The 26,820-nt window shown below is 44.4% G+C and overlaps 1 protein-coding gene across 1 annotated transcript; it reads right to left on the bottom strand.

The window, feature by feature from the left end:
* Nucleotides 1-13,165: 13,165 nt before the first annotated feature.
* Nucleotides 13,166-14,527, bottom strand: LOC145806554 (uncharacterized). The gene is made up of 3 exons (XM_082903873.1): nt 14,009-14,527; nt 13,829-13,927; nt 13,166-13,620 (listed from the first exon to the last, which is right to left on the bottom strand). The coding sequence occupies exons 1-3, from the start codon at nt 14,411-14,413 to the stop codon at nt 13,201-13,203; spliced, it is 924 nt and encodes a 307-aa protein (XP_082759999.1). The 5' UTR covers nt 14,414-14,527; the 3' UTR covers nt 13,166-13,200.
* Nucleotides 14,528-26,820: the final 12,293 nt, after the last annotated feature.

Below are 26,820 nucleotides of genomic sequence, written 5' to 3'. Positions count from 1 at the left end.
TATGGCCTCTTATGTGAGTGTGGCTGAGGTCCACTCATGTTGGTGTAAGCCCATATTGCATTCTGTATGCCATTTCATTTCATAGCATTGCGTATGCTAGATTTTATGTTAGCGCATTGTGTATGCCATGTTATCTCGTGCATCGTGTATGCCATTTCATAGCATGTTGCATGTTAGGTTGTATATTAGTTGCATATCATGCATATTGCATTGTGCTTGGGATAGGAGTTAGCCCGAGTACGGGAAACGAGGGACGTTTCGTACTTCGAGTGACGGAACGTGTCTCAATTCCCAGTCACCGACACTCCAGATTATCCATGATGGAGTTAGGTTTTAGTTTTGTTTTCATGTGCATTCATTCTATATTGAGTTGCACAATTCGACTCCTTGGCCATCATGCATCGATATGCGTGATTGGTGGCACAAGGATCGAGGCATGCATACATTTGTGAAAATACATTGCTATGCCCCTCTCCTGCTCTCTGTTGCAACAAATCAAGAATTAGCAGTCTTCCGGGGCTTGGCGCGCTTTCCAAGAATAATTGCAAAACAGAGGCTATTTGGGGCATCCTAGTGGATTTCTGCGCAAGACAGCCCAAACATACATCATTCATCAGAGTCGAGGCAGTCCCTGGCTTGCATGCCATGTTTATAGCTTTCTTAGATTAATTTGTAAATTAATTAGGATTTTTGTATTTATTTGGGACTGTATTATTTATTCATTCGGGAGTGTATATTATTTATTCGGACCCTCTGCGCGAGGGCAATGTTGTAATAAGTGTGCGTGTGTGTGATGTATGTCTTCCAACCCCACGTCTTTCTCCCTTTTATTTACCCGCTTATGATGCTTAGATTAGGGCATGTTTTAATTAGCATACAGTATGATAGCATGTTTGCATTCATTCATCTGTATTGCATGCATCGGGCTCGGCGCATCATACTAACTGCATTTGTATTTCAATTCCAAGTTGAATACATGTTAGCTGTTGCATCTCATATGCCATGTTTAGAATAGCCGAGCCTGCTATAGTTGCATTTTTACATGTGTTGCATTAGGCATTTCTGCATAATTAAGATCATGCATGGATTTCTAATTAGCTTTTGTTTTGGCTTGGAGTACTCGGTAAGTTTTATGCTTTAGCATCCTTGCATGCGTGTGAGTGACTGCCATGAATAGCATGCTTACCATGAGGCTATAGGCTTATGTGATATAACTGCCTGAATGCCTGTGGGTGAAGGTTGGGTTATTTGGATTGGAACAATTCATCAAATGTGTGTTTTAAGCCCACTAGATAATGGCAAAATCATATTTTCTAAGCCCACCCGAGGGTTGCAAATCCACGTCTTAGCCTACTTGCGAGTAGCACCATCAAACCATCTTTCAAAAACAAACGTGAAATGTTTTGTTCCAATTCAGGCGATCCAGTCTATACTTGTATGCTGTGCGCATCACATAGTAAATCTAGGCTAATAACCGGAATAAGAACACACAATGTTTTTCAAAAATAGATATCATGGTTAGTAGAGGCCGATCTTTGATCGGGCGAGCGGGGGTGCTCACGAAGTGACTTTCCCCAATCGTACCCAAGTTCCCGAGTCGAGGCAACTTTGGTGATGACGGACACGTGGCCTTAGGCAACGAGTCAGGGTTTCCTAAATTTTCCAAAATAAAATATTTAGGTGGCGACTCTGTATCTGGCAAAGCAGTCCATGTTTGGCACTTCTTTTCTAAAAATCTGTTTTCTCAAAACGATTTGCCGGATTTGGACTCTTTGGTTCAGATTACGAACCGTGACACAAATCGAGTCCGAGCTGTAGCGAGGTCCCCCGCGGACTTGTTATAGTTTCTGGCGACTCTGCTGGGGATTTAGAGAACTTGACTCGAACTCATGATATATTGTTTTGACTACACTTGTGTGTTTCTTTGCATTGCATTTGCATTGGTGCGCCTAGGACACCGTGTTTGCCATCTGCTATTCCTGAACGGTTTGCCGGAGGCTTGTCTTGTCAAGACATGACCATAAGACTGACCGGTTGTGGGCTCTGCCAGTATGGGAACACAAACCCCGATTTTACCGGGGCACCCTTTTGACCATTCGACGTAGTGCATATTCGGAATCCATAGTGACCATTCCAAACTAGGACAGGTTGCTTACCCGATATAGGTTGTTTGAAACCGCTGCGTGCATAATGAAACCCTAGCTCCTGACAAAATAAGGACAGGGAAACCCTACCCCAACATAGGGGTGTTTTGGCTCTCACTTACTTGTTATGTGCTTTGGGGTCCGTCTCCATACGAATGCATGTATCAGTTTACAGGGTTTGGGCATCAGGCCTGCGGGCGTCAGTTCAGTATTGTGGGTGTCAGGCCTGAGGGCATCAGTCAGTGTTTGAGAATCAGTTATCTGCGGGTATCAGATTCAGTCTTTGGGGACAGTGATTCGGGGATAATGATCAGTGTTTGAGGACAGTGCACTCTGCTTATCGACCGTGTGTTGTTATGCCCGGCTGTGTGTCATGCATTTACTTTAAGCTGTTATGCTGTCCGTTTATCTATTTATTTATTTCTTTATTGCTTTATTTATCTTTTTACTAGGGCAGGTTTTAGCACAATTGCTTTCGACCTAGTAGATATTCCCCAAGCACTTTGGACAAGAGGTTGTCGGCTCAATCGATCCAAGGATCTGGTTGACGGACAACCAGTGTTCCATTCTCTACCCCCAGTTGTCAGAAGAAGGCCAAGAAAGCGCAGTGTGTTAGAACAGAGGTTGCCAGAACAGTGGGTTACTCCATCAGAGGACAATAGGACTGAGGTCTCGATTGTTGTTATAGAAATAGACATACCAGTTAGTCGGATGGATCAGCAAAATACATCAGGGATGAAAGCCCTGATGCGCCAAATGCAGGAGAGCATGAGACAAATGCAGGAGGATGCCGCCCGTCAAGCAGAGTTCTCTAGACAACAGGCCGCAGTCATGGCTCAGCAGGCCGAGCTAATCACTAGACTGCAACAGCAAAATGCAGCATCGGCCTCACATCAAGTTCCACCTCCGCTAGGGTTCCCGTTACCCGAGCAAGCACCTACTGTCTAGAATGCTCTGCCAAACACCCAGAACACCTTACCCAATATCCAGAACATCCAAGAGGACACGGACCTTCCAACGGGGCCAGCTCCGCCCCCGCTTCCGCCTCAACTGTCCAAGACCCATACACCCAACCACCCGGACTCTCCCTTCGAGTTCGAAATAGACCATACAGCTCTGAAACTGAGCAAGCTTGAGAAGCTTTTCAAGAAATCACAAGGAGTAAAGGCTATTCCGGATATCGAGGACGGATATACCGATGTGGCCGTAACGTTGCCAGATAGGTTCAAGATGCCGCAGATCGATCGTTTTGACGGATCCAGGGATTCCATGGTCCACCTCCGGTTATTCTCAGATATACTGCGGCCAATGGGCCTAACCCGACCACAAAAGTTTTCGCTGTTCGGCCAAACCCTGTCGGGTGTGGCCACTATTTGGTACGCGAAGTTAGAAGATGAGGTAAAGATAAGTTGGGATGAAATGGCCGAGGCCTTTGTCGCACAGTACTCGTACAACACCCAGATCGAGATTATAACTCGTGATCTCGAAACGACAAGGCAGGAGCCCAAAGAAACTTTCTCAGATTTCGTAACTCGATGGAGGGCGAAGGCATCGATGATGACTTTGAGGCCCACTGATAAGGACCAAATCAGGATGATTGTGCGCAATCTCCAACCAAAATTGATGCAGAAAATGATTGTACTCCCCTTTCCCACTTTTTCGGATCTACATGAGATGGGGGTACAAATCGAAGACGCGATGAAGCAAGGTCTAATTGACCAGGACAGGGAGCAATCCCGGAGAACATTTAACCGTAACAACAATGCAGGCCCGAGTGGCGCTGCAACCGCAAGAGCTTCGGAGGTCAGCATGGTCACCACCATTCCCCCTCCCCTTCCAAGGCCCATGGCAGCCACACCCTTCTCCGGTGCATCCAGAAGTAATACTCAAACCTCTAAATACTAGCCCAGAGGCCAAAGAACCTTCACCCCACTATACATGCCTTTGTCTAAGGCTCTGGGGGTCTTGATCAGAAAGGGGCATCTAAAACCCCTAGAGCCGAGGCCATTGCCAAATCCACTCCCTCCCTCTCACAACCCAGCCAAGTACTGTGCATATCACCAGCAGCACGGTCATGATACTGACCAATGTTTCAGGCTGCGTCACGAGATTCAAGACCTCGTTGACAAAAATGTGATTTTGCCGCCAGAAAAACCCAACGTCACAACCAACCCCCTCCCTACACACAACCAAACTCCACCTCCCAAAAGAGTCAATCTTATCCAGACTGGGGTCGTGTCTTACGATCCTAGCATCTATATTACTCCTACCCATCTACCTAAGCCGGAGGTGCTCCTTCCCAACTACGCTGACTTCTTGTGCATGTTGGACATCTCCACAACCCAACCGGAGCCGACGGTGGTGACCATTGAAGATGGGGCAGGGCAGATTTCAAGAAAGAATGGGATTGATGGGTCTGGGACTGAACAGAGTTTTTCTGGGGAAGTTTATGATCCGAGTGAGTACATCTTGTCAACAGGCCAGATTGGGCTGGGTATAGAATTGCCAGAGACGGGAGAGCTGTGTGTGATCCGGGAGGATAGATTTGAGCAAGGGGCAAATGATCTGACAGCTGTGGAGGAGGACTTTGCCAACCTACAGTTTTTCGATGACCAAGAATTAGGGGGCGCGGCAGTCAACTGGTTCGATGATGAGGAATCGGTAGAGGCCACTGTGGTGGAAGAATCCCACCAGAACAGGGCCCGGCAGGGGCGAGAGTATCAGCTGTGGCCGGAAGGGCCGGAAGTCAGGTTACATTACCGGAGAGCGCCGGTACAAAGAATTTCGCTCAGGACAGAAGCATTGTGAATGCAAGGAAAGTTGAACAACAAACTACACTGACACAGGTAGAACAACAGGGTTTTGAGAGAACCGGGAAAGCCAAAATCCATGAGGGGATCGAGAGTGCCGCGTGCACAAGAACAGAGGATGCTGTGGGCATACAGACTGAAAGTGCTGTGAGTACAAACATGCCCGAACCAGACAGGTGCCTTTTGAATGCCAACGGAATGTGGTGGGAAGACGATGACTTATGCCTTGCCCACACAGACGAAGACTGGGGAAACAATCAACCAGATGACACCTGGTACCTCGATGAGGTTGATCACATGACAAGAAGCGGGCGGTACTTCAAGCCCCCGCACCTAGACCAACCCGAGGCATCTGGGAAGGATAAAGAAGCTGAGAAACAGAAGGAGAAGCAGATCGAAGAGGAAGCCGTACTAAAACAGCTGAAGAAGATACAAGCAGACATCTCCATCTGGGGATTGCTTATGGCGTCGCGAGTACATAGACAGGCTGTCTTATCTGCCATGGACAAGTCCAAACTCTCTATAGATACTACACCAGAACAGCTGGTTGGGTTGGTTTTTCCGGGAGGAGGTTCCCCGGCATTAACCTTTTCAGACAAAGAATTATCGCCTGAGGGCACAAATCACAACAAACCCCTCTACATTTCCGTGGAATGTAGAGATAAGTGGATACCGGTGGTACTTGTTGATACCAGGTCTGCCATCAATGTCTGTCCAGCCAGAACAGCATATGCAATCGGGTTGAAGCCTGCGGACTTCGTGCCAACTACTCAGGTGATCAGAGCATATGATAATACTAGCAGGGAAGTGATGGGGACTGTCAAAGTTCAGACCCAGGTTGGTCCCGGACAACACAACATTGAATTTCATGTCTTGGACGTTCCCGCAACCTTCAACCTACTTTTGGGGCGACCGTGGTTGTACCAGGTCAAGGCAGTCTCTTCCACTTTACATCAGATGTTGAAGTACCCTCACGGGAAGGGGGTGGCTATTGTCTTCGGGAATTCATCAATCCATCCGCCGCCGGAAGTGTCCACACCAGTCTTGGAAATCGAGCATGGCACTGAGGATGTGTTCTTATCAGGGTTCACTTTGGCTGAGGCTCGAGTGGTGCAGAATATTATGGCTGTGAATTGGGAGGTGTACGTCAGTGTTTAATCCGTCTACCTCATGAACAAGTTACAACACATCCCTAGAATGGGATTGGGAAGGAGCGGCCGGAAGGGCGTCGCAGCATTGGCTGAAGTGCCACACAACCCTCATACCTTTGGCTTGGGTTATCTGCCCACCAAAGAGGACTGGGTGAGGAAGGGTAAAGAGATAGCTGGAAGAGCCAAAGCAAAGAAGGCGGGGAAGCCTTTTGAATTAATGCATCGGCCCATTCGGGGTACCCTAAACGGACGCTTCGTCCGGGAGGGGGAGGACTTCCCATTTTGTGGCTTCCTAGAGCCATGGCTGAACGTGGAGAGGAAGCGCGTGCCTGGTTTCGAGATCTTCTTCGACTTACAACTACCCGGGGATGACATTGCCGAAGAGCAGACAGACCCGTCAACTGAGGTTGAACAAAGTAAGAAAGTGCAGTCAGAGGGCACCGAATTTGAAATGGGGGTAGCGCTGGCAAGTCTACTCTCAGATCCTCCGATCGACCATAAGTGCTTGGGGGATAATTTCTCGGTATGCGTGATCAGAGATGAAACGGTTGCGGGCCTACCAGCAACTATTTTGGATGCATCTATCGCACCCTCTCTCACTTGGCAGTACGAGGAGGGATTTTTGTTTAGCAGCACCGGGTCAGGTAGTGAGTCGGAATCTGATTCCACCGAATCTTATGAGTCGGAATCAAGTTCCAGCTCAACTGAGTCTGAGTCTGGTAATTCTGTGGATGATAACCCGGATGCCACAGTTATGTCCAGGTCGTCTTTTTCTTTCTCATTTGAGTCTGTTGTAACCGAGAATTCGGACGATTTGGATGTGCTTAATGAGAATCAAGTAACTGTGGTTTCTGAGTACTTTTCTGTGCCCTTAATTTATTGCATAAACTCAGACTTTCAAAATTTTGATGAAAACGACGAGGACGAAATTCCTCCGGTTTTGCAACATTTAATTGAGCAGGAGCAAGAGAGATTTGTCAAACCCTTAACGGATGAAATCATTACCGTGAATATTGGTACTGAGGAGGACCCGCGGCTGGTCCAGATCGGGTCCACGTTGTCTTCAGAGGAACGCGAGCGCTTAGTCGCTTTACTAAAAGATTTCAAAGATGTTTTCGCGTGGTCCTACGAAGACATGCCTGGGATCGATCCTGAGATCGTACAGCACCAGATCCCCCTTGACCCCGAGGCCCGACCTGTCAAGCAAAAACTCAGAAGGATCCGCCCGGACTGGGCTCTCAAGATCAAAGAAGAGGTCACCAAGTAAATCGATGCAGGCTTCCTGCTGGTATCCGAATACCCGACTTGGTTGGCCAACATCGTTCCAGTGCCGAAGAAAGATGGCAGGATCTGGGTGTGCGTGGATTTCAGGGATTTAAATAGAGCTAGTCCGAAGGACGACTTTCCCTTACCGCACATCGATGAGTTGGTGGATTTCACAGCAGGGCATGCTTTGCTCTCATTCATGGATGGCTTCTCAGGGTACAATCAGATAGTAATGGCACCAGAAGACAGAGAAAAGACTGCTTTCACCACCCCGTGGGAAACATACTGCTACAGGGTAATGCCGTTCGGGTTGAAGAATGCCGGAGCTACTTATCAACGGGCCGCGACCACAATATTGCATGACATGATCCACAAAGAGGTTGAGGTGTACGTGGACGACATGATTGTCAAGTTCAAAGAAAAAGAAGACCACTACACCGCCTTGCAAAAGTTCTTTCAAAGGATCAGAGAATTTCGGTTGCGACTAAATCCTCAGAAGTGTACGTTCGGTGTTACAGCGGGAAAAATGCTAGGATTTTTGATTACACAAAGGGGCATTGAGGTCAACCCTTCAAAAATCAAGGCCATCCTAAAAATGCCACCACCAAGGACTGAAAATGAGGTGCGAGGCTTTCTGGGTAAAGTGCAATTCATAAGACGGTTTATCTCAAAATTAACCTTGACTTGTGAACCACTTTTTGGTCTCCTAAAGAAAGGCAAGAAATTCCAATGGGACGGCCGATGCCAAGCTGCTTTTGAACAGATCAAGAAATATTTACAGAACCCGCCCGTGTTGTTGCCACCAGAGCCGGGGAAACCGTTGATATTGTATCTTTTAGTGATTGAGACTACAATGGGCTGCATGCTCGCGCAAGAATCAGAGGATAAGGTGGAGAGGGCCATCTACTATTTGAGCAAGAAGATGTTGGATTACGAGACCCGCTACACTCCGCTGGAGAAGGCTTGCTTAGCTTTGGTATGGGCTACCAGGAAGCTGCGGCACTACTTGTTAGCTCACTCCGTAATGTTGGTTTCATGACTGGATCCCATCAAATATCTTTTCGAGAAACCGGCACTTACGGATAAGCTAGCTCGTTGGTTGCTGTTGCTCTCTGAATTCGATCTGAAATATGTGACACGCAAGTCAGTCAAGGGAAGAGCAGTAGCAGAGTTCTTAGCCGATCATCCAGTCGAAGGGGGTGAAGCAGTCGAGTACTTATTCCCAGATGAAGCCATTTTGCACATCGACGACGAGTATTGGACGATGTACTTTGACAGAGCGTCAAATCAGTACGGGTATGGAATAGGAGTGTTGCTGATAGCACCCGACAATTCCCGTATCCCTCTAGCCTTCAAACTCCGGTTCAAAGTCTCGAACAACGAAGCAGAATATGAGGCATGCATTGCCGGTCTAGAAGCAGCCCTGGAACTAGGGGCAAGACGTTTGGACGTCATCGGGGATTCAAACCTTGTTGTGTCTCAAGCAAAAGGAGACTGGAAAGTCAAAGAGGAAAAGATGATGATGTACCACCAGACCTTGGACTTGTTAATTCCTCGGTTTGAAAAGCTAAACTTTGCTCATCTTCCAAGAGAAAACAACAGGTTCGCAGATTCTTTAGCAACTCTATCTTCCATGATAGACATCCTGTTTGGAATCCGGATGCGTCCAGTTGTCATTGACCAGAAATTTGCGCCAGCCTATGAGTCGATCGCTGCTATAGATAAGGTCCAGGACGAAAACCCCTGGTATTATGACATTTGGAATTTCTTGGAAAAAGAAGCATACCCGCCAGGGGTAAATGCCAAGGATAAAAGGGCAATCAAAAGAATGGCCGTCCAGTTCATCATCTGTGGGGGTAAGCTGTATAAGAGAGGTCATCTGGGAATGCACAAGCTGTGTGTTGAAGCCGAGGAATCGAAGCGCTTGATGGAGGCCATCCATGGAGGAGAATGCGGTGCGTATATGAACGGAGTAATGCTAGCACGGAAGATCCTCAGACAGGGTTACTACTGGTCCACCATGGAGGAGGATTGTATTAGTTTTGTTCGGCGATGCCACAAGTGTCAGATTCATGCAAACCGCATGAACATCCCGCCGTCGAAGCTGTACAACATGACTTCGCCATGGCTTTTTTCAATATGGGGAATCGATGTGATCGGGGCTGTCACTCCGAAGGGGTCGAATGGGCATGAGTTCATCCTGGTTGCGATAGATTATTTCACGAAGTGGGTTGAGGCCCAATCGTATGCGATGTTGAAGGCATCACACGTTGCGAAGTTTATCAGAAACAACATCATCTGTCGCTATGGGGTCCCAAACGAGGTCATTTCAGATAATGGTTCCCACTTCAAGAAGGAAGTGATTGACTTGTTGGAGAAATACAACGTGGCTTTCCATAAGTCATCTATATACCGGCCGCAAACCAACGGAGCGGTCGAGGCCGCCAACAAGAATATCAAACACATACTGTAGAAGATGGTGGAAACCTACCGGGATTGGCCAGATAAGCTGCCATTTGCTCTGTGGGGCTACAGGACTTCAATCAGAACTTCTACCGGAGCGACTCCGTATTCATTGGTTTATGGGATGGAGGTCGTTCTACCTATCGAGATTGAGGTTCCGTTGTTACGAGTATTGGTTGAGTGTCAAATAGCCGAAGCAGATTGGCAGCAGAGCAGATTTGAGGAACTCATGCTTTTTGACGAGAGAAGACTAAAAGTACTGTATCATGTTCAAGGCTATCAGCGCAGAATTGCCCGGGCTTTCAACAAGAAAGTTAAGTCTAGGAACCTAAAGGAAGGAGATTTGGTGCTCAAAGACAACCGAGCTCCCATCCACGACCCAAGAGGCAAGTTCAAACCCAATTGGATTGGTCCCTACATCATCAAAGCTATTTGGTCAGGTGGAGCTGTGGTTCTGATGGATCTAGATGGCCTAGAGTTCTCCCAACCAATCAACATGGACAAGTTGAAGAAATATTACCCCTGAGAGGCTCGCTAGGCCGAAAACCCGAAAGGGCGACTTAGGCAAAAGTTAGAGCACAAAAAATTGAAAAATATAAGAACTGAGCTCGCAAGGTTGAAAACCCGCAAAGGGCGACCTTGGCAAAAGTTAGAGCGTAAAAGAAGAGTGAAAATACTCGAGTGAACCTAAGCCTGAACTACGTAAGGCTTGATTCCCATCTTTGGGATACGTAGGCAACTTCACCCTGAAGTTCAGCCATAAATTTTTCCCCGATCAACTTTGTCCATTTTGACCATCTCGGTCATCTTTATCCATCAGCATTTATCGCGATCTCCGGTGCAGTGCTATTCAGACTAGAGGCAACTTTCCGTTGCCATGCAGTGCCGCGGTACACTTCAAACTAGGGGCAACTTTCCAGTCGCAGGGATCTGGGGTTGTGCATCTCAGTGACAGATCTTAGGCGTGTCCAGTTCTGATCCATATCGAAAATGGTTTTGAAAAGTTTTAATAAAAGTTGACTTTGTTCAAATTAATCGCTTTACAACTAAGACCATTTTTGGACCAAAGCGGAAAATTTTCGGTACCATAACCTTCAATCTCATTGATTTCAAAACAGAGTCCTCCTGCTCTTGCATACAATCGAAGTTGCTTTTATTACATTCATAAAGAAAACTTGAAAGTACTAATAAAGTAATAAATCCGGGGCATAGTCAAGTCAAGTATCCCTACGCCCCCTCCCAGAGCTGGTCGAAGCCTCTGACGCCAAGCTAGGCCCAACCTGTGCCTCCTCATTGAGCCAGTCCAAGCACTCGTCAGACAAAGTGCAACTAAAAGTGGGAGCAGGAGCCAGGAGCTCTGTAGTCCTCCATGCTGTGGCATATCGGGCAAGCTGTGCACCTCGGACCGGGAAAGCAGCCGGGTACTCAATCCCCTTTGGCGGGCAAATCTGATCATGACCAAACTGGCGCAGGAACCGGAACGGAAAGTAGAACACACAGTGGGTCAGACCAATCAACTAGATCCCGATCAGCCGGGACATGTTATAGCTCATTGCGGGGAGATTGAGCCAAGGACAACGCCAATCAAAGCGATCTGCGGACAAATTGCACATCCAGTCAAACCACCACCTTTCATCAGGGGCATCGACTAGGCGCTGTTGAAAGAAATAGCCTCGAGCTGAGTAGGCTGGGCAGGAGTCCATAACCTGCAATTTGTCCATCAACCATACCTGGGGGAGGGATGAAAAATGAGAGAATAAAGAATAGAGAGATGTACGGTGAGAGAAAAGTGAAAAAAGGGTTTTTGTGAGAAAAACCGAGCCTGAGGCCGAGTGATGTGAGCAAATACATATGTAAGATTGGGTGGGAAACATTACCTGCAGCAGCAGTAGACTCCCAACAAATCTAGTCGTCTCCCGGCGATAGATAGAATCCAAGCCCATCAGCGTCTCGGCCAAGGTCATGGCGATGCAGCTCTTTCCTTCTTTCAAGCCTTGAGCAACTTCAATCAGATGAATGCTAAATCCGCCAAAGTCCAGGGAAAGCAGAAAGTGAGACAGCAGGCACAAGCAAAGGGCGTGTTGCCGGAAACCTTGCCAGTAATGGTTGCTGCGGTCACCAGCGTCGGAAAAGCGGTGAATCAAACCAAGGATATCCAACTCCCCATTACAGATCAGAGACCGAGCATCATACGCGGTGAGTCCACACATCCGCCATAAAGCTTGGGCATGGCCAAAGCGAAACTAGGGCAAGATCTCTTCGTGACATTCAGATTCCATCAAAACTTGAAAATCTTCAAAAGTTGAACATACCTCTTGCCCGCCAAAGCTAAAGACATGCGTCACCGGGTTCCAAAACCTCGCCGCGGTATGAAGGAAAGGAAGATGTAGCGGAGTGCGGCTCAATGTGAATAGTGCATTCAAGCCGAAACCCTGAAAGTTCAACTTTTCCGAGCCATCTAGAGAAGCGATCCAAGCTGTGAGATTTTCAACGAGAAACGCCTCCATTTTTGTGCAAAACTAAGGTGAATTGAATCAAAACACGGAGCTAAGGCTTTTAAAGAGGAAAAGACACTATTCAGGGGGACAAGTGTCAAAAATTAGGCGGTTGCTGAGCTAAGTGGCCGGCCGGCCATCTTTTCTGGCAGGCCGGCCATTTCTTGTTTCAAAACTGGCCGGTGGCCCCCCCTCTGCAATAAATCTGGCCGGCTGGCTCCCAAAAGTGGCCGGCCATGCTCCTATGTGTGTCTTCAGCCGTGTTTTACCCTCCGAGGGAAAGTTTCAAGCATTTTCATGCGACGGATGTGTCGAAGGCCTCTATTTCCCTCTATTTCGGATGCGTTCCGTTGCCCAGATCATCCGAAATACACTCCGTTCTGTTAAGTTTTGTTTATCGAGTTGTTGTTTGTTTATCGAGTTGTCGTTTTGCTTATCGAGTTGTTTGTCGAGTTGTCGTGTTTCGTGTTTTTGAGTTGTTACTCTTTGTTTAAAGCTTTTTGTTTGAGTCTCGGTTATCGAGTTGTCAACATTATTGTGTTTTGTTTATCGAGTTGTAAACTTGCTAAGGTTTTGTTATATCTTAGAAAGTTAAGTTGTTGCGTCGGTTCACTACCTGACTGGGCAAAATGCACAATACACATTTCCATTCAATCTCATTATGATGCAGAATGATGCGATATGATGCTAAGATGTTTAAAATACAATACTTTTTTCAAAAACTGTTTCATCCCATCATGCCTCGTTTGTTACAACATTTTACAGACTAAGGCACAAGTTTTATAGAAAATAAAACTGCCCGATAATGTACAATGTGCTATAACTACTAGCAAAAAGATAAATAAAACAGGAAACAGCCGCATCTGTGCTCTCAAGAGCAGTAATAAGAGGCCCTCTTCGTCCTCTTCTGCGAAATAGACTCTTCGCCACCATCGCCATCGCCATCATCTGAATCGGAGTCGTTATCCTCGGGATCCCCCTCAGCCTCGCCTCCACTCCCGGAACCAAGACCGGAGCCGTCCTCTCTATCAGTAGATGTCTCCGACTGACGGTCTGCAACCTCCTCCTCCTCATCCTCACCAGGCTCCTCCTCCACAATATGTGCTCTGCGTCTACGAGACGACCCTTCCCCTCGAAAAGGCCTGGATGGCCCAGCTCCTCGGAAAGGCCTGGATGGCCCAGCTCCGTGAAAAGGCCTGGATGGCCCAGCTCCGTGAAAAGGCCCAGATGGCCCAGCTCCGCGAGAAGGCCCAGGTGACCCGGCCTGCGGCTGAGCATATACCGGAGGCATCTGAGAACAAAGAGTTCAATTTAAATACATCAGTCCAAATATGTACATCAGATGCAGATACAAGCAAAAACTACATGAAGTGGGTGCATGTAAACACAGTATACAAATGAGGTGTGTGTCAGATGTGCTCTACACAAGTAGCCTGTCAATGCAGTGGAAATCAGCATGTCATCAGAAGTATGATAAATGCCAGAAAACTAAAGGGTACCTGGAAGCCCATGATAGACAACTGTGCCTCCCTCCGCAGGACCATCCCCTCAAGTGAGGCTACCATCTCGAGCACCTGATCCATATACTCAACAGGGGGCTGCAGATGCAAAGGCAAGGGTGTCAGTAAAGGAATGAACGTCCAAATATCTGAGTGATGAATCAAAGCTGTAAAACATACCGGTGGTGAGTTGGGGTCTTTGACATATCGATGACTGGGCATCGGAGGCTCTATCGGGATCGGAATCGGAGAGGTAGTCCCATACTGCCACCCCATCAGCTCAGTCGGCATATCCGGCCACCCAGGATGAGGATAAGTCGGAGGAATTGAGGGAACCAATCCACCCCCACCTCTAGATGTACCAGCCCTGCTGGTGGAAGGGGCGTCTGCAGCCCGAGCCCGGGCCTGGCTCGAAGATGGCATACCAGCAGGCCTCATCATCGGAGTGCGAACTCCCGTCAATGGAGGCATCAGGTATGTGTGACGGTAAGTAGCGTAATCCCCCTCCTCAAGATATAGCAAAGCATCAGTACCCAACATAGCATTAACAACATCCCGGGAAAAGAGCACATCAGCAATCCGCATATCGACTGGGGGTGCTGAGGGAGGGTCCTGAGAAGTGTACCCCCAGACCTGACGCAAGAAACGCTCCCCCAAAAACCAGGCCCTACCAACCGGCCCTTCGAACAGGAGCCTGTACCGGGAGGCACCCCACCCTCTGGCAAACTGGAATCGGAGACCCTCACCTAAGGGCGCCCGGGGCTGCCATGTAATTTGCACATAACAGGCGCATAAACCAAGTAGAAATCGAAGATGTACAAGACAAATCAAAGATGAAAACAGAAAGAACTGAGAGTTTTGAAGTACCTCCGATGAGCGCACTGTGTCGAAATACTGTCGCAGGTAAAGGAGAGACTCCTGAGGCCTTGGCCAGTGCTGGCCTTCAAACACAAGTGAGTATGGGGTCACGAGAGGTCCCGCTACCACCAACTCCGGGGCCAATGTCGGGAAATATACATAGACCCACAACTGTAGAAAACAAAGCAGAATATGAAGTGCTGAGGGCAAAATGCATGATACAGAGTATAAAGTGCGCCGTGTGTGCGATGTGCAGGTAATGAGGAGCAGAAATATAAATCAAAAGGGCAGAAAGTACCTCCCAGGCTCTCCAATAGCCACCAAGTAAGTCCCCCGTCCGCGTGAGGTCGCACTCATGTAGCAATAAAGGGTGGCCAAGCCGGCACCACCCCAGTCATACCGCCTGACTTGTGACAAGTCCACCAAGGCACTCAACAGATAAAGCCCAACAGTGTTCCCTCTATCAGCAAACAGAGTGGTCTCGAAGAGGAACATCAGAAAGCCGCGGGCATACTGTGCTGCCTCATCAGGAGTCCCGGGCTCCATCTCCACCCGTCGAAAATGGGAAGAGAACCAGGTGTATCGGACTCTCCCCGAAGCTCTGTCAACAGGCGGGCGAGCCCCCAGCAGATATATCCAAGCGGCCTCCCACTGACCCATGTCCTCGTCGTAAGGGATAGGCCAACCTCCCACGTCAAGGTCAGTCAGCACAGCAAAGTCAAACGGGGTCATGGTCAAGTCCCCCGTGGCGGAAAAATGGAAGGAGTTTGTGGTATCCCACCATCTCTCCACCAAGGTAGCCATCAACGTCCGCCTGGCAGGACAACAAGATAGCCCAGTACAGAAGGGCCCGAGCCCCGTCAAGTCAACCAAATCCCGAACGGCCTCCGGGAGCTCAGCATACCAGTCTCTCGCCGCGGTAGAGCCATACCCCCGCACAGTGCGAGAAGTCACCTGCATTCAGAATGAACACATGTTTCAGCATGAAATGAATAAGCTGCGTGCAAATAAAATGAATAGGCTGAGTGCAAAGTAAAGTAAGTGGGCTGCGTGTTCACAATCAATTTAGGCTGTGTGTTCAGAAAATTAGTGTTTTAGGCTGCGTGCAAAGTAAAGTAAGTGGGCTGCATGTTCACAATCAATTTGGGCTGTGTGTTCAGAAAATTAGTGTTTTGGGCTGCGTGCAAAGTAAAGTAAGTGGGCTATGTGTTCACAATCAATTTGGGCTGTGTGTTTAGAAAATTAGTGTTTTGGGGTGCGTGTTCAACTCTCAATCAGTGTGGGCTGCGTGTTCACTTTCAATTTGGGCTGTGTGTTCAGAAAATCAATTTGGGCTGTGTGTTCAGAAAATTAGTGTTTTGGGCAGCGTGTTCAACTCTCAATCAGTGTGGGCTGCGTGTTCACCTTCAATTTGGGCTGTGTGTTCAAAAAATTAGTGTTTTGGGCTGCGTGTTCAACTCTCAATCAGTGTGGGCTGCGTGTTCACCTTTAATTTGGGCTGTGTGTTCAGAAAATCAATTTGGGCTGTGTGTTCAGAAAATTAGTGTTTTGAGCTGTGTGTTCAGAAAATCAATTTGAGCTGTGTGTTCAGATAATCAATGTTTTGAGCTGCGTGTTCAGAATATCAGTGTTTTGGGCTGCGTGTTCAACTCTCAATCAGTGTGTGCTGCGTGTTCACCTTCAATTTGAGCTGCGTGTTCAGAATATCAGTGTTTTGGGCTGCGTGTTCAGAATATCAGTGTTTTGGGCTGCGCGTTCAACTCTCAATCAGTGTGTGCTGCGTGTTCACCTTTAATTTGGGCTGTGTGTTCAGATAATCAATGTTTTGAGTTGCGTGTTCAGAATATCAGTGTTATGGGCTGTGTGTTCAGATAATCAATTTGGGTTGTGTGTTCAACTCTCAATCAATGTGTGCTACGTGTTCACCTTCAATTTGGACTGTGTGTTCAGAAAATCAGTATGTTGGGCCGCGTGTTCAACCCTCAACCAATGTGTGCCGTGTGTTCACAATTAATTTATGGGCTGAGTGTTCAGGAATTCAAGTGATTAAACCATGTGTTCAGAGTGCAAACAGAATGCATGAAAAATTCATAATATGTTACAGAAAAAGCGTAAATGAAGTAAATACCTCTCGTGCCTCATGAGAGAGATGATACTCTGGCTCCCGCAGAAGGAGATCCCCTGGTGCTCACTCGTCAAAATCGGTGAAATGATGGAAAACAGCCTGCGGAAGAACGTGTACTGGTGGGTCATACCTCTCGGGTATGAAGGGGCGAACCCTCGGAGGCAGAGACATGATGTCAGGCTCGCCTCCGGCGCCTGGAGAACCTCTGCCGTGGGGAAATTGACCCGCCATTTCCAAAAAATCTGCAAAAGGGGCAAAAATGAGCAAAAATGGGCCAAAATTAGAAAAAGTCAACAACAGTCAACTCCTGAGAAAATCTTCCAAATATTGAGACAAACTCACCTTAAGTGGCGAAAGTGAGAAAAGAAGCCCCGAAACCAAAATTTAATCGGTTTAAAGTGCTTAAAACTGAAAGATTTCGCGAAAATAACTTGCGTGGGACGTTGGAAAACGCGTATAGAGCACAGATCTGAGGGAGAAAATGGTTTGGGAAGCTAGAGAAAAGGATTTCGGAGCTGCGCCTGTGAGCACAAAGTGTTTGGATAAGTGTATTTAAAGAAAAGAGGCCGAAAAGACAAAATTGCCCCCGGATTTGGCAAAGTGGCCGGCCGGCCACTTTTTCTGGCAGGCCGGCCATTCCCTTTTCAAAAAATGGTCGGTGGCCTCCCTCTCCCAATAAAACTGGCCGGTGGTGTTCCCCACATACCCTCCAAGGTCCCTGCAAATTTTGGGGAGGATTGGAGTCCCCGAGACATGAAAAAGTACAAGAAAAGTGCACTTTCTGTCGCGAAATCGCTCCGCCGGAACCTCAGCTTCAACTTACGATGTGTGTCTCATCATTACTCGTCAAAAGTGAGATGTATCCTTTCGAACATATTGTAACCCCTCCGGGAGGTGAACCGGAGGTCGCGATCGAGTCGCCCTCGCCAAAACACGCGTTTCCTTGCTCGTTGTTTTGTGACAAACATACATCCTGGTTTACGCTTGTTCTGCATTATCATGCACATGACTTGCATTCTCATATACATACTTGCATTGTTATGCACGTCTGTTCGACATCACCGAGCCTCCGTGCTTGAACCCGCGTTGTCACGCGCGTTCCCTCCCGCATTGCGATGCACTTTTCCATCAACACTGCAATTGTCTGCATTCGATATCACATTGAACGTATGCTGTTAAATCTGTTGTGCTTGTTGAGTTTCTTTCTTTTGCAGGCACGATATTGTATGTACGGTTCATTTGAAGCTGGTGCAGCCAGACGAATCGCGCAAGTATCGTATCTTCTCCGTGTGAGACGCGACGAGAATTGAATAATTCTCTGCATTCTTAACTGCATGAAATGTAGTTGTTGCTTTGCATTCTTGCTTAAAACTGTTGCATCTATTGTGAATACTTGCTTCATTACAGCTTGCTGCATTTGCATGACCTTGAGTTACCTTTGGCTTCTTGCATTATCAGTTGCATTTTTCCCCTGCCTGCGGGCGCATCTCTGTTTATCTCGCCTGTTTGTCTAAGTCTTCGGCCTTGTCAAAAATGGGTCGTCTCTGGGCTTTGACATTCACTCCTGTCACTTATGACTTTCGAGTTCTGTCAAAAAGGGGCAACTGTAGACACCCCATTTTTGACTGACCTTAAGACTCAGACGTCACCGATTGAGCGCTTGGTGATGTTGCACATCGTGCTCGTTCAGAAGTTTCAGAGTCTCGGCTGCGAGCCTTGCCTCTGGACTTTCGGACTCTTTTGTGCTTTGTCTCGATTTGCGAACCAGGCTCTGTTTTCTCTGTTTTCTCTTCTCGAAGGGAGGGAGAGGTCCCATGGATCATCTCTCAGTGGCCGTAGGCTACGTTTCGTGGTCGTAGGCCATTTTTGCCCGTTTGGAGTCCGGTTTCCGGTTTTTCATAATCGTTGGCCGTGTTCCTCGGTTCGGGACAGCTTAACTGCCTCCGTTTGCTCCGGTTTTTTGCGTGCATCTTATCTGTTCCCTTTTGAGGGACACCGTGGCTCGAAAAACCAACTTCGTGGTCGAACACCACTCCCGGTGCCTAACAGTCAGTTTTCGGGGTCCCTGGCTGCGCGTTTCGGCCCCCGAACCTTCATTTTGCATCGGTTTTGGTTCGTTTTTGGCAGGGACCTCTGTTTCATTGGTAAGAAGGTCGTAGAAGGGTGGGAGGCCAACAATTGTTCAGAAAACCAGTTTTATTCCTCCATCGCCCTCCGTCACTCGTTTTTCCTCACTTCAAAGCCAATGTTGACCACCCTTGGGCCATTTTCTTGCACCCTAAACCCCATATTTGTGATGTACACATCTAGGAGGCCACCAATATTTGGTGGCCGGCCAGTAATTTCTTTTGAACCTTTTGAACCCCTTTGAAAATTGGGTTGTTCTCTCTCCTGGTTCATTGTCTCCAGTTTTTAATCACATGGTTGTGTTGTGCACACATCAGAGGCTCTCTTTATGTGGTGGCCGGCCACTAATGCTTCTTGACCCTTTTGACCCCTAACCGACCGGCCATGGGAGGTAGCCGACCGGCCACCTAAACCCTAGATAACTGGCCGGCCAGAATCCTTGCATCAAGTACAGTGCAGATACACCCTCCTTTTCCTCCCAGATTCTGTATCCGGGGGGCCCAACTTTTGGAGGGAAACTTGGCTTCATTTCCCTCCATTTCCCCCCCCCCTTTTCCCCCCCTCTTTTTCCTATATAACAGGCCCTCCAGCTGCATGTTGGAGGGTTACAAAAATTGCCTTAAGCCCCTTGCATTGTATCTCCCTCTCTCTACACTTCAACCCTCCAAACCTTTAAGCTCCTACACCCCTTTCTACACCACCACCTAGCACCGTACCTCCAACCTCCATTGCAGCCATTTGAAGCTGTTTTCCAGAGCTAAGGAGCCACCAAACTCAAACCAAGAGGCTGTCAAAGATTGGTCTTCAAGGGTGAGTCCCTATTCTCCTTTTTTGTGCTTCATTTTGTTCAATATATTAGCCATACTTGCATGTTGTTTTTGGCTCCGACCCTAACTGGAGATAGAATTATTTTGAGGTATTTTTCATGTTTGTTTAAGGGCCTCTCCTTGTTTGAGGCCTCCTTGTTGCACTTGCTTCATTACCTCCATTGTATGCCATTTTCTTGTGTAGTATTTTTGGCCTATGTATAAATTGTTTTGAGGCATATCATAAACTGTAAAGTGGCTTATTTTGAGCCCTTATTCAATATTGTTGAAGGGCTCATCACTGTTTGAGGCTTACATTTGCTACTTGCCTTTATATCTCTCTTTTGGCTCCATTTTTGCATGATTTGTTAGCCTCTTATGCTTCTGTTTTTGGGCTCTGGTCTGAACTACAAATGACCTTATTTTGACCCTCTATTCATGTTTCATTAAGGTTCTTTCACTATTTGAGGCATCCTTTTTATACTTTGTATTATAGCTCTCTTTTTGGCCTTATTTTGCATAGCATTTTGAGCATGCTTGTACACTGTTTTGGGTCTGGCTATCAACTGGAAAATATCATTATTTGGGCCCCTCTTAAACTTTTTTGAAGGGCCCTCCCGTGTTTGAGGCCAGAAACCCTCACTTGCTTCTTTATCCCCTTTTTGGCCCATTTCTTGTACAATAGTTTATCCATACTTGTGTTTGTTTTCGTGGCCTGTTGTAAACTGTAAAGTGCCTCATTTTGAGCCCCTCTTAAACTTTGTTGAAGGGCTCTTAGCCATTTAGGGCCTTCAGCTGTGACTTGCTTCTTTATCTCACATTTAGGGCCATTTTTGCATATTGGTTTAGCCCTATTTGTGTTCATTGTTTGGTCTTGCTTGAAACTATAAACATGCTTATTTTGGGACTGCCTTGAATCTACCTTCATGCTTCATGATCAAAAAATGCTTGCTTTGTATAGCTATAGGTCATTGCGTATGCCTAATTTTGCATTTCGGGTCCCATTCCATGCATTGGGTGCCATGTTTCCATGATTCGAGGTTGTTTTGCATCACTTTTTGCTACTGAAATTTGCACGTTTGCATACCATATCGCACGCCTTGCCATGTCTTGTTAGAGTGGCATTTGGTGCCTTAGGGCCGGTCCTCGGTTTGCGTGCATGCGTGCGCGCATCTCGAGTTATCTCATTTTCATCGTATGGCCTTTTATGTGAGTGTGGCTGAGGTCCACTCATGTTGGTGTAAGCCCATATTGCATTGTGTATGCCATTTCATTTCATAGCATTGCGTATGCTAGGTTGTATGTTAGCGCATTGTGTATGCCATGTTATCTCGTGCATCGTGTATGCCATTTCATAGCATGTTGCATGTTAGGTTGTATATTAGTTGCATATCATGCATATTGCATTGTGCTTGGGATAGGAGTTAGCCCGAGCACGGGAAACGAGGGACGTTTCGTACTTCGAGTGATGGAACGTGTCTCAATTCCCAATCACCGACACTCCGGATTATCCATGATGGAGTTAGGTTTTTGTTTTGTTTTCATGTGCATTCATTCTATATTGAGTTGCACAATTCGACTCCTCGACCATCATGCATCGATATGCGTGATTGGTGGCACGAGGATCGAGGCATGCATATATCTGTGAAAATACATTGCTATGCCCCTCTCCTGCTTTCTGTTGCAGCAAATCAAGAATCAGCAGTCTTCCGGGGCTTGGCGCGCTTTCCAAGAATAATTGCAAAACAGAGGCTATTTGGGGCATCCTAGTGGATTTTCGCGCAAGACAGCCCAAACATACATCATTCATCAGAGTCAAGGCAGTCCCTGGCTTGCATGCCATGTTTATAGCTTTCTTAGATTAATTTGTAAATTAATTAGGATTTTTGTATTTATTTGGGACTGTATTATTTATTCATTCGGGACTGTATATTATTTATTCGGACCCTCTGCGCGAGGGCAATGTTGTAATAAGTGTGCGTGTGTGTGATGTATGTCTTCTAGCCCCACGTCTTTCTCCGTTTTATTTACCCGCTTATAATGGTTAGATTAGGGCATGTTTCAATTAGCATACAGTATGATAGCATGTTTGCATTCATTCATCTGTATTGCATGCACCGGGCTCGGCGCATCATACTAACTGCATTTGTATTTCAATTCCAAGTTGAATACATGTTAGCTGTTGCATCTCATATGCCATGTTTAGAATAGCCGAGCCTGCTATAGTTGCATTTTTGCATGTGTTGCATTAGGCATTTCTGCATAATTAAGATCATGCATGGATTTCTAATTAGCTTTTGTTTTGGCTTGGAGTACTCGGTAAGTTTTATGCTTTAGCATCCTTGCATGCGTGTGAGTGACTGCCATGAATAGCATGCTTACCATGAGGCTATATGTTTATGTGATATAACTGCCTGAATGCCTGTGGGTGAAGGTTGGGTTATTTGAATTGGAACAATTCATCAAATGTGTGTTTTAAGCCCACTAGATAGTGGCAAAATCATATTTTCTAAGCCCACCCGAGGGTGGCAAATCCACGTCTTAGCCTCCTTGCGAGTAGCACCATCAAACCATCTTTCAAAAACAAACGTGAAATGTTTTGTTCCAATTCAGGCGATCCAGTCTATACTCTTATACTGTGCGCATCACATAGTAAATTTAGGCTAATAACCGGAATAAGAACACACAATGTTTTTTAAAAATAGATATCATGGTTAATAGAGGGCGATCTTTGATCGGGCGAGCGGAGGTGCTCACGAAGTGACCTTCCCCAATCGTACCCAAGTTCCCGAGCCGATGCAACTTTGGTAATGACGGACACGTGGCCTTAGGCAACGAGTCAAGGTTTCATAAATTTCCCAAAATAAAATATTTAGGTGGCGACTTTGTATCTGGCAAAGCAGTCCATGTTTGACACTTCTTTTCTAAAAATTTGTTTTCTCAAAATGATTTGCCGGATTTGGACTCTTTGGTTCAGATTACGAACCGTGACACAAATCGAGTCCGAGCTGTAGTGAGGTCCCCCGCGAACTTGTTACAGAGACTCATATATTTTGAGATTAACAATCATTATAAAAATATATATATATATATATATATATATAAAAAGAGGGGCATGTGTATATTCTATACATAATTTTAGGGGGAGTATATATATATATATATATATATATATTTTACTCCTTATCTGCCATACTCCTTATCTGCACCAACAAACAATTTTTTTTTTTTTTTGTGCATAGACAGAGTTAAAAATAAATAATAAAAAAAAATAAAAATTTTAATAATAATAATAACAATAACATAAATAAATAAAAACGGAAGAAATGCTCGAGATTTTATTTCAGAAAATGAAAATATTACTCAATTACATGTAAATTTTCAGAAGGCTTCACAGATTTATTCTTTTTCACTTCTCTCAACAATTTTTCATGAGCCTCTTTTACATGTCTCTCTCTATTTTCGATTTCTGTGAGTCTTGACATTATCACCGTTGCATAATAATGCACTGCATTCTCCAACTGTGCATTTTTCCTTTTTAGCTCTTTCTTCTCCTTACACATATTTACTACTTGTTGTTTTAACAAGCACACCTCATCTCTCCATTGCTGATTTTCTTGTACTCTTACTTGTAATCGTCGCGCCATATTGGAAACTGCAGTCATGGCCTGTGTACTAAGAGCCATAGTGTTATTAATAGTATCGAAATCATTTCGATTGCCAATGACACTAGAACCCTCATTTACAGGCATAGCATGTGCCTATGTCACTGGTACTCTCTCATTTGCTTGCATTACAGGCACCTCATGCAGGTCCGACTCATTGATAGCCAAGGTAAGGAATGACATGATTACAAAAGAAGCTAAAACAATTTTTTTTCTCAAACACTTGATGATTTTGTATCTGATCTGTGTCACTTTTTATACACTCCATTGATCCATTACTCGATGCATATCTGCTATATCTGCTCAAATCTTTTGTTTGTCAATATTTCCTGCGCTCGAGATGCTCCAAAATCCCCACAATGATTCCGACAAGACAGACGGCCCATTATTTTATTTTTGGCCATTCAGATTATTGTATCAAATGTGTTTGTTTTTTATCTTCATCTTTATTTTGATGATGTCAAAGGGGGAGAAAAAATATGATTTTGAAAATTCTATGTTGCAGGGTTATCAAAGAAAATTATATGTTGCAGAAATTCTATGTTGCAGGGTTATATGATTTTGAAAATTCTATGTTGCAGGGTTATCAAAGAAAATTCTATATTGCAGGGTTATCAAAGAAAATTTTATCAAAGAAAATTATATGTTGCAGGGTTATCAAATATTTTGTCAATTTTTTTTTTGTGTCAAATCCATACAAATATTGCCATCATCAAAAAGGGGGAGATTGTTAATCATATTGTTTAATTTTGATGATATCTAAAATATTATTTGTAATAATTTGAATTTTTTAATATAGATATGTATTTGACCCAAAATATTATCTTTTTAAAAAGAATATATATATATATATATATATATATATATATTGTTAAATATTAGTTAAATAAAAATATTTTTGAAAACTTTACTATTCACTTTTTGAAAATTGAGGCTGATCACTATTCACTTTTTGACCAAATTAAAAATTGATTAATTATATTATTTTGACAAATTTGATATTGATGGGTTGTCTTGTGTTGACAAAATTAATATGGAGTGGTAGAATATATTTAATTTAAAATCTCTACAACATATACAATATTTTAAAGAGGGCATATATTTTCAGATCCATCATAAATATTATTAAAGAAAATTTTCTGTATGCAAATATTTGATTAGAACGTTATATATATAATGCATATAATATAAATAGAATACATCACGTGCGCTATTAAACTTTTTACACTAAATTGATTATATCATATTATAATCAAACAAGAAGAAAAAGATGGAGTTATATATATGTATATATATATATATATATATAGATGGAGCAAATCATCTGTTTATTTAAAAGTTGTGAACTTTGTATTAAATTGTCTACAAAAACGGTGGCTCCATATTTAAAAAAATAAATAAATAAATAAACAAAAGGAAAAGAAAAAATTAGTCTTACTTTTATCTTTTTAATTATTAACATTTGTTGACTATTTAAAATCAAGGAGTGTGCTTATGTAAGTCATGACATCAAGAGCGTGCTTATGTAAGCCATGACATCAGGAGCGTGCTTATGTAAGCCATGACGTCAGGAGCATGCTTATGTAAGCCATGACGTCAGCAAGGAGCGTCCAACGGGTATATTTTTGTGTATAAATAGAAGTGTTGTGTGTGGAGAAAAAATCAAGAACTTGAAGAGAAAATTTTCTGTGAGCTCCAAATTGTATTCTTCTCTTTCACTTTCAGATCTAAGTCTAACTTTTGTTCTTACACTTTCATATCTACTCTTTGTAAGAGAATTATTGTAAAATTGGGTTCAATTACCACTTATTCTTATTCCTTATTTTTGTGAGAGATTTTGTAAGGGTAAGACATTTATTGTTGAGTGAGGTTCAATAGATAAGAGTAAGTCCTGTGCCAAATCCACAAGCTTGGTGGTGTATTTATTCAATTGATAGTAAAGAAATTCTCAAGGAGGTTCCTTGGGGAGTAGACGTAGGCCTGGCGTGCCGAACCACTATAAATCGCAGTGTTTGATTTTCTCTCTCTATCTCTTCTACTTTTATATTGATAATTATTATTCTGTTTTTATTTATTTATTAAAATTCTGAATATTGTGTTATTTTTAATATTGTGAAATTTTTAATAACCCAATTTACCCCCCTCTTGGGTTGCCTATCTGGGATAACAATAACGACAGTATTTCCTTATCCATTGGGGTCTTTTGGGGACAAAATAAAAAGTTAATTTTTAGCTTTTTATTAATTTTAGATTAGATCATATCACATTTTTTAGATTAGATTAGATTAGATTACATTTTTTATTCATAAAAAGACTAAAAAAGACAAAAAATTAAGGTTGCGTTTGGTAGAGCTTTCTAACTATGCTTTGAGAGTAAGAGTTGTATTTTGAGTTTGTGAGTTTTGGAATTATTATTTGAGTGTGGAAAATTTGTTTAGTGAAAGAGTTTTAATTTTTTTTTTGAATTGAGTGGAGAATTTTTGATGTGACATATGATATTTGATACAAAAACTTACAATTCATAACCAAACATATAACTCAAAATTATATTGAAACACATAATTCTTTTTTTAAAATTCAGAAAATATATTTTTTGAATATATAAAAATTAACATGTGTCAATTGCCAAAAAAAAAATTGCATTGTTCCTGTCAACCGGCCGGACAACAGGTGGGATATCCGGTGGAACGACTGATTAGGCCAAATTTGAAAAAAAAAAAAATTGAAAATCGTGCTTGAGACAAAGTTTTCTGCAAAGTTTTCTCTTTGTTGTGGAAATACAATTTAAAAGTCGTATCCAAACATGAAGTTAGAATGTGTGTATAAAATTATATTTTGAAAATCATTTCAAACACAACTTAACTTTTTACCAACTTCCCAAAATACCACTCATTCACCTCGTTTTTTTTTTTTTTTTTTTTTTTGTTATAGGAAAATCCTCCCTACTCTCCCGCAGGTCCAAGGCAGCGCCCCTTTGTAGAGATCACCAAGGTGTCCTGTTAGCCATTCCGAGCGAGGAGACTATAACCTGGGAACTTGCTCCGACCTGTTGGAAAAAATTGGTTTATATAGGCCTATTTTGGGCTAACTTTGAGCCCAAAATTGAGTGGGCTCCGAACGTCTTTTGGGGTGGGTCTGAAGAGGTGAAGTGTTCCTTGCTGCGTGGCAAGTCACACGTGAAGACGGTTCGTCAAAACCATTTATGAGTGAATGAGAACATGACATAATTTTCGGGTTCGTGGAATAGGAAATTTAAAGGAGTAAATGTGGGTTTCTTTGGAAAGGGATTGTCCCACATTGAAACTTTAAGAGAGTTTATTTGTGTATATAAGCTCTAGCCTACAACACTTAGGTTGGGCCCCAAGGGGCACCCCAAGTTTGTAGAAGGGAGGAGTTATGGACAAAGTGAAC

This window comes from Camellia sinensis, chromosome 13 (assembly GCF_055761805.1).
Source record: "Camellia sinensis isolate YWXY chromosome 13, ASM5576180v1, whole genome shotgun sequence".
In the NCBI taxonomy this organism is placed as follows: Eukaryota; Viridiplantae; Streptophyta; class Magnoliopsida; order Ericales; family Theaceae; genus Camellia; species Camellia sinensis.
The sequence above is the reverse complement of the archived record's forward strand: the minus strand, read 5'-3'. Positions and strand labels throughout refer to the sequence as shown.